Source organism: Orycteropus afer, unplaced genomic scaffold (genome assembly GCF_000298275.1).
Source record: "Orycteropus afer afer isolate SDZICR_OR568_19922 unplaced genomic scaffold, OryAfe1.0 scaffold01188, whole genome shotgun sequence".
NCBI lineage: Eukaryota > Metazoa > Chordata > Mammalia > Tubulidentata > Orycteropodidae > Orycteropus > Orycteropus afer.
Window position 1 is genome coordinate 68,029 of NW_006922775.1, and position 8,768 is coordinate 76,796.

The window sequence follows — 8,768 nt, forward strand, 5'->3', positions numbered from 1 at the left end:
TTATTTTTTAAAATTTTGTTTTAACTTTGTGTCAAGTCAAGCATTGCCCATCTCTCTTGTACCCATGTACAATATTAGTATATTGTTTCTGGCTTTTGGTCTTTATACATACTACCTTGTGTTCATCCCCTCTGAACAGCATCCTGGTTGTGATAGTACATCTCTCTCATTTTGTTAGGGTCACTTTGAAGAATTCTATTCCTGGTTTCTGAGGTTTCAGCAAACCTGCCTAAATGTCATACTTGATGAACAGTCTGTTAGTCCAATCCGTCAAGTCATGGAGAATATGAAATACCATAATGCTAACCTTATGAGGCCCCACTGAACTCATCCCCCAGACTTTATAGGGAGCCACTGATCACAATCCTGAAGAGAAACTGCTCCTGGGGCCCTAATGATTTTTCCAATTCTAACTCACAGAACAGGAAACAAATATCCTTGAGGAAGGAGACTGCCTCTGCTTTGTCAGTCACTCAAGGACAGAATATCCACATGTCTGATGCTGCTACTTGATTCAAATACAATAAACAATTTCAGCATGTTAGAGGTCAAACCTCCTCCCAGCCCCTCAGTCCAGGATGAGGGCAGAGGAGGCAGCAGCAGTGGCAGCAGAGAAGGAAGAAAGTATTTTTGTTGTTTCATAAGGAGGCCCGAGGTGCTTAGAGAAGGCTTCAGCTGCAGGAACCCAGAGTATGCGGGTGATGGGGGGGGCAGGCACAGCAACTGGATGAGGACTGGTGGAGTCTTTGTGCAGGGGGCCAGCAGACTGAAACCCAGACTTACATCAGCTTAAGAGAGGCAGAAGAAGAGTGCCTAATTTCTAGCTCACAGAGGCACCCTGCTTGGAGGTCTTTTGGGGCAAGGCCTGTGCGAGGGAGGCAGGTTGGGAGTGCTAACTGGATTTTTTTATTTTTATATCAAGACACTGTGTTTAAAATTTTTACAAAGGACAAACTCCATGGGTTTCTGTTAGTGTTTTAAGAATTTTTCTTTAAAAAAAAAAAAAGCCAACAACAACAACAAAAAAACGCCTTTTTGAAAGAGAAAGGACAGACACAAAAGAGACTCTGTAAAGAAAATGGGGTGAATTTCTGATAGCATTACCCCAAAGGTAAAGGCAGAGCACAGGGGCTCAATAATGACATGACCTCCTTAGAACCTCATTCACCAAATCTAGGATCCCCTGGTCTAGCCAGACCAATGCTGCTGGCTTTTGGGGGAAGCAGGTCACCCTGCAGTTTGCACATCCCTCCAAAGGGACACAGAGATGGTTGAAGAGCTCTCTCATATGGCCCTTCAACCCCATCCATTGTTAGCCTCTTCCTCCTTCCACCTCATGGTCTTGTTCAAATCTGTGTCTTTCTTGGGGGGGTCCTGCTCCTTGGTCCGATTGTGTGAACACAAGGGGTTCCAAAGCCAGAGAGACCTGGGCCTGGAGCCCTCCCCTCCAGAGCCTTGTTGCACTTACGGGTTGAAGAAGCATTTGTTCCATTTTTTTTTTTTAAATCGACAAAAACAAGACCCAGAAAAAGACCAAGTATAGGGGAGGAAAAGCTACTCTGCTCCTTAAAGCTCCCAAATCTGGAGTGGATTGGTGGTGCAGTTCCAAGAGAGGCTGAAGGCGAGCACCAAGGGGATGTCCAGTTGTTGCTTTCAGGCCCCCCAGGAGTGTCTGTAGTCAGGCTCAGGGAGCTGGCTTCAGATGTTGTTCTGTAAGTCCTCAGTTTACTAAGGACTCTTTTGCATCCCCACTTGAAGCATTTGCTCAGGTTTATTTCAGTATTTGTCTTTTTGTACATGCAGGTGCATGTCCATATCTGTCTATTTGTGCAGGCTGGTCTGCTGTAGGGTGTGGGTGCGTGCTTATACATATATGTCTGTACGTGTACTCTGTGTGTGTGTGTCTCTGTGTGCACGTATTTGTGGATCTGGGAGGGAGTGAGCCAAGAGACAGGCTGTGCTCTGAGCTGGAGCTATACCCGAGTAGTGGAGTGTGAGTGGGGCAGCCCAGTACTGTTGAACCCTGTGGCAAAGGTGTTGTAGGGGTGCAATGTCTGCAGCCCTACCAGGGAGTTGGGAATCATAGTGATGGTGTTTGGGGTCATGAGTGGGATGTCATCAGGGGAGCGCCGCAGGGTCAGGGTATAGTCAGGCAGTGCAGTGAGGCGCAGTGTATCATGGGGGGGACCTGCCTCACACTCATGATGGGTGGGGCCCAGCTGTAATGCTGCCAGCTCCTCCTCAGGAGCAGCTCCCAATTCAGGGGCCCCAGCACCTCTCTGAGGGCTAGGCTGTCGCAGGGGCTCCTGACGCCGTTTGTCCTTACGGTAGTAGAGGGCAGCGAAGGCCAGAACATTAAGGAACAGGAGAGAGGCCCCCACAGCAATGGTAACACTTAATTCAGTGGAGTAGTCACGAGGGTTCTCCACCAGGAGTGGCCCTGCATCCTGGTCCCCATTCCAGGACCCTTGGGCATTCTCGTTGCTGTAGGCAGGAGAGATGGCTGGCCGCTTGGTGCTCCAGGTCTTGCCATTGGGCCTGCGGGTAATGTGGGAGCTGTGGGTGGTATCCGGGGGTGGCACTTTGGTGGTTGTGGACGTATAGTGGAACATGTCATGCAGGTTGTATAGATGGGGCACCAGGTGTTTCCAAAAGGCCACTTTAGTGGCCCGGTAATGGTCGCGGACCCTTGGTTTCAGCCCGATGTGAAGGTAGAGCTGGTCTCGGGGATTGTATTTGGACCAGGCCACTTCCTCAAAGCGGTTGGCCTTGGTGTGAATGAACTTGGTATCCTGGGGGACCGGCTTGTTGGGATCCCTGAAATACCACATGGAAATCTGGGGTCACCACTCTACCTGAATGAGAAAAGGGCCCAGCATTCTTTTTCTCACACCCACCCCTAAACCTCTTCCCCAGTCCAAAACCTTCCACCGTTTCTGTCTTTTGCAGGGTCCCTCCCTCTGTCCATACCCCTTTCTTACCCAGGACTTGAACTCTTATTCCCCATGGCATCATGGAAACCATCTCATCCTTCCCTGTGTTCATCCTCTAAAGGCATGCTACAAAAAAAAAAAAAAAACCTCACTGCCATCGAGTCGAGTCCGACTCATAGCAACCCCCATTGGGTTTCTGAGGTGGTAAATCTTTACGGAAGTAGATTGTCCCATCTTCCTTCTGCAGAGCAGCTGGTGGGTTTGAACCACCAACCTTCTAGTTAGCAGTCAAATGCCTTAGGCACTACACCACCAGAGCATGCTATAAATGCTTTTTTTTTTTTTTTAATCACATGCCACTGAGCATCCATCAGTTTTTTTAGCTGCCCAGTTTTCTCCAGGGCCCTTAAAAGGCTCTTTCTGAATGTACTTTATTCCCACTTCTCATGGTCTCTGACCATCTAACCTGGAATCCCATAGTTCTGCCAGTTACTCTCATTCCTGCTCAGTCCTAATGCTAACCAAGTCCTGAGCTTCGACATAATTTCTGAAGGAAGGAAAATGGCATGAAAGACTTGAGTGGGGGAAGGTAAGAAGCAGAGTGATGGAGTTACCAAGCAAGATTTTGGGATGATCTTAGGAAGTGAGATAATGGAAGAGGTTTGAATAGAGGAGCAGAGGGCATGCTGGGGTCCCAAAGAAGAAGAATCCCCATATCTCCTTACCCAGTCTTGGCAAAGTTGGTCCAGTAGGTCATGACGACAGCACTGAGCATAATGTCATTCTTGGAGAAGTTGCAGGGAAAGAGGTCAGTGGGACCTACCATAGGGACCCCAAAAACGTAGGGTACTTCATCGCCATGAGCTGCATCTGACCAAGCAGGCTTCATGAGGCTCTGGCAGTGATGGTAGAAGGCATAGAAGTAGGTAGGTGAACCATAACGGGCATGCAGATCAGCAGTCACCACTGAGGGTTCCACCCACTGGTGATCAGTGAAGAGTGCCACCAGTGTTTTACGGCGAGTCTCGGGGTTGTCACGGTCTGCCCAGTCTGTGTACATGAATTTGATGGTCTCCCGCAGGGTGTCTTTACCCTCAGGATAGCCATACAGATTGTCCACAAAGTTGGAGACTGAATAGTCAAAGTCAGTGCCAGAGACACCATCCTCAGGGTCCACTACCCCTTCCACAAACTTGAGACCTTCACCCTGGTTGACACCTAACATGATGTCATAGTTGAGGAACTCGCCCTGTTCCATGAGGATCTCAGGGTCATCAGGAATGACATCACCATCAATCACAGGGCCAAAGGCTACATGGTAGCGGGCTGGCTGGATGTCTTGCTCTACTAGCTCCTTGGCACTTTTTTGCCGAAGACAGTCCACCATATCCACTGTGTCTAGCACGTTACAGCCCACTTTGTCTGCCAGTAGGCTAGTGTACTTCACTGGTTGGTAGTTGACAGCCCAGCTGGACAGAGCAGAACCACTTTGGATGATGGCTCTCTGGAAAAGCCCTACAGAAGACAGGCAGCACCAGGTCAGATCTGTTGTGTTCCCCATAGTCTAGGCCTCCCTTACCTGTCTCTGAGGAACAAATAAAACATCTTCTCATTCTTTTGTTACTGAGGTTGCCCTATTGTTTTAATGGGCTAGGAAGGAGATATGACTCTTTTGGCTAAATATAATGGGTTAGAACCAGAGTAAGGGCTGCTGTGTACCCCTTCCCTGATTGGCCCCCTGCAGTTCTTCTACTGCTTCCATGTCCTAGTTGGTTGGTAGCTTGGGGGTTAAGGAAATGTCAGGAAGAATTAACCTCTTGGATCCCAGACATCAGCTTACTTATGCTCCCTTTCTTTATCTCTCGTTGTCTTTCCCTCTTGCTTCCTGCCCAGCTGGGTCCAGCTCTGTGCCAGCGTACCACCAGGGAGCTGCTGCTTACACCACAAAGGAGTCTTTTTTCATGAGAAATGAGAAATGCAGTCAGGAGAGAGCCTCATATTCTGGGATTTTGGTGAAGGATCCCCAGGGCAAAGGCCTTGGGGTCTGAAAGTCTCCAGGAAATGAATGTACCGTGCAAATCTGTTGTCTCCACAAGGAGAGAGTCCTTTTACTGAGGCTACTGATGCCTCAGATCAAGATTCTCCTCTGAGAGGGAGCCAGTCTCCCAAGCTCAAAGAGAAGATGATTCTTCCCTTCTTAGGGGGGAAATAAATAGACATAATTCTTTCAGTGGCCCTAACATTCCCAAGAGAGAGAATTTGGCTCTGAGACGTATAATTTCATTCCTTTAACTTTGCATGGGAGGAAAGAGAGGGTGAGAAATATAGATTACTACTTATGAGAGAGCTTCATTTTTCTAAAGACTATTCTCCAAGAGTCAATTACAGAAAGACAGAGAGAACAAATCTTTAAAGAAGTCAGGCCGCCAGAGACACAGGCTCCTTCTGAGACAACATTCCAGAAAAGGACTTCTCCCAGGCAAATAGTCCCTAATCAGAGAAGGCACCATTCCTTCTTTTCAGATGGAGACACCCTCCCAGCCAGTCATTTACCCTCCTTTTCGAGTAAAGGAGATTCCTGTTCCTACTACTGTCACCTAGAAATATATTCTCTTTCTTTAGAGGTGCAGATATCACCTTAGTCTCTCACCAGGGCAGTCCCTGAAGGGACAGAGACAGAATTTCTAGATCAGACAATGTGATTTTTCTCTCTCAGAGAAACACACTTCTTTAAAGGGAGATTAGAGTCCTCCTGTGAGAATATCACCAATTCTTGGGGTCCATTTCAATGAAAAAAAAACCTGTCCTTACTCACAGATTCCCTGACTTCAGAGAAGGGCACCTATTTCAGGAAGATTTTTTTTTCTTTGTGAGAAGCTTGGCTTTACTCTCAGAGACAGATTGTTCTCTATAGTCTAAAGGTGGAGTGAACATTTCCTTTCAAGCAAAAATGGTTGATTTGGCCCCCTTGGAAGAGTTGATTGGCAGAGGGACCCACCACAAGGAAAGAGTCTAAAAATGAGAGTCTCCCTTAAGGAGGGGGTATAGCCCTGGAGGAGGTCTTGATTATAATCCCTCAGAAGAAACCCAGTTCACAGGTTAGTGATTCTCACTTCAGACCCACCTCCTCCCTCAAGCACATTTCCTCACTTGTACAGACTTGTTCTTGGAAAGGCAGAGAATGAGTGTTTCTTACACCTAGGAACTAATTTCCACCCTAGGCCTATACTCTAAAGCAATATACCCTTCCCAAATGGAAAGATTTCCCTTGCTCAGAAAGAACTACTGTCCCTTCAGAGAGGGGCAATCTATTCCCACTCTCTCAAATAAGACTTCCACAACAAAAGGAGAATTTTATTTTCTCAGGATATAAATAGGTTTCTCTCCTTCCTCTCTTACATTGGAAGAATTCTTTCTTTCCCCAGAGAAACATTTCCCTTCCACTTCTCCCCAAAAGAGATACTGAGCTGGCAGAAGAGGCAGGCTGAATCTCCAGGGTACTCCTGGGGCATAGAGATGGGCATTCTGGAGCCTGAAGTCCTGAGGTTCAGAGTGGGCAGCCAGCACTTTTCTAGTTCATGTTTTGATCCATGAGCTACTCACCCTCAGAGTGATGTGACAGTGTGAGAAGGCTGACACAGGATGCACCAATGCCAGAGCCAAAGACAGTAATACGGCGGGGATCTCCACCAAAGAAGGCAATATTCTCGCTCACCCAGCGGAGGGCCTGGATTTGGTCAAGAAGCCCATAGTTGCCTTTGGCAGCCTGATCGCCAGTGCTCAGGAAACCTGGATTCAAAAAAGTGCATGAAAATAGTGAAGGTGGAGGGGTCAAGGACTTAGGTTATGATGGGGAAGGCAAGGACAATGGATGCACATGTAGTGTAGCTCTTTCTACCTAGCTAACATAAACCATTGTTCCTTTCTACAAGGAATCATCAACATAGGAATGACTGGCTCCCTGCCCCTCACCCATATCCAGTTTAGAAGGAGGAATTTTCAGATCATGTAAAGTGGATGCCTCCCATTAGGAGATTTAAACTGTAGCCCTGATGTAGTATTCAGGGACATTACTGTAGTACCTGGCAAGAGACAGTGAAATAGCAGGGACCTTGGAGTCAGACAGTCCTGGGTTTGAGTATTGGTTCTGTCATTCATTAGCCATGTAGCTAATGGCTTGGGCAACTTATTTAAAATCTCTGGGTCCTAATCTCCTCTTTTGTAAAGTGGGGATAAAAATACCTCATAGGGTTATAACAAGGATAAAATAAACATGAGAACATATAACATGCTCAGCACATTATAGATCCAATTACTTATCTTTCTCCTTTTCTCTCTTACAGAAGTGAAGATCCCAAGAGGGAACAATCCCTATGCTCTCTCTGCACTTCTTGTATAAATCAGTCCATATCCACTTCTTTATAAGACCTCAGATTAGCCTCTTCCCCTCATTCTCAGGGCAGGTCATTATTCTCCTTCTTCCCACACTTAATGAATCAGAAAATTTTGGCAATGGGACCCAGCAACCTATTTCTTACAAGGCCTTCAGATGATTCTGATGCCTGCTAAAGTTGGAAATCCACTGGGTAAGCCCATCTCTTTGGTCTGAAGGAGAAATAGGGAAGTCAGTGCAGTGTGTTACCACAGAAACAAGTCTTCCCGCCTACCCACTGGGATTTGCTGCTGAGGAGACATATCACCATGGAGACTACCTTCCCACCCACCTCCTGGGATTTGCTGCTGTGGAGACTTGTTACCATGGAGACTACCTTCCCACCCACCTGCTACTATCCCACAGAGATGTCCTATATTCTGCCCCTCCTTCCATTTTAGACTGATCTTGCTGTCTTATTTAATCTCTTCCCTTCTCTTTAGGCTTCTTGGAGGGCTCAATCTTCTCCTGCTCTAGGCTTTCTGAAGAGTTCTTTCCAGGTGGGAATTATAGTGCTTCTACATATTGAAAACCCATACCTGCATCAGTATTTTTTGACTCCACTGTTAAGATCTCATTTGCAATACCTGGAATCAACTTTATGTGAGGCCATGTTTGAAGAGGCTCCCACAGCTCAAAGACAGCTCTTTGGTAGTCTTGGAAATTCAGAGGCAGAAACTGATTTAAAACAGGCCCAAGCAGGCACAGGACCTCATCATTGTCTCTCTTGAGTCTCTCTGTATCTAGCTTTTACAAAAGAGTTCATTTCACCCTCAAGTGTGTTATTAATGTACCTTTGGTACAATCAAGTATGTAACCAAAAAACAAAACCCAATGCCATGGACTTAATTCTGACTCATTGTGACACTATCAGGCAGAGCAGAACTGCCCCATAGGGTTTCCAAGGCTGTAAATCTTTATGGAAGCAGACTGCCTCAGTCTCCTCTCCCATGGAGCAGCCAGTGGGTTTGAACCACTGACCTTTTGGTTAGCAGCCAAATGCCTTAACCACTGTGCCACCAGAGCTCCATGAGAATGTAAAGTACTTGTCATTCCTCCCAGGACCTAGTCACAAGCCCTCTTTAGTCCCAGATTCCAGGTGAGGAAATGAGAAGGAATTAGAAAAGACTTAAAAGATGATACACAGAGAAACACTTGTTTTTCTAGACAAGAAAATGAGCTTCTCCTTTGCATTGCCCGTTTTTGAACTTCAGCTGCTTCTGTGAATCTTAAAAACTATGCTGACCATAACATACTACACCAAAACATTGTTCCACATCCTACTTTGGTGAATAGCGACTGGGATCATAAAACCTTGTAAGCAACAATCTAGATGCAATGATGGGTCTCTCCTCATCCAGAGAAAAGAAGAATGAAAAAACCAAAGACACATGGAAACAATT

The 8,768-nt window shown here is 46.5% G+C and overlaps 1 protein-coding gene and 1 non-coding gene across 2 annotated transcripts in view; both read right to left on the bottom strand.

Annotated features, from left to right (window-relative positions):
- Positions 1 to 1,973: 1,973 nt before the first annotated feature.
- The window catches only part of NLGN3 (neuroligin 3), a 19,639-nt gene continuing 12,844 nt past the window's right edge, over positions 1,974 to 8,768 (bottom strand). The window contains exons 5-7 of the mRNA XM_007958873.2: positions 6,537 to 6,722; positions 3,659 to 4,448; positions 1,974 to 2,817 (exon numbers count right to left, since the gene is read on the bottom strand). Of these exons, the coding sequence (XP_007957064.1) occupies positions 1,974 to 2,817; positions 3,659 to 4,448; positions 6,537 to 6,722 (1,820 nt within the window). The remainder of the gene's footprint in view (positions 2,818 to 3,658; positions 4,449 to 6,536; positions 6,723 to 8,768) is intronic.
- On the bottom strand, positions 8,317 to 8,394 carry TRNAS-GCU. Its single transcript has one exon. It is a non-coding gene; the product is annotated as a tRNA-Ser (tRNA).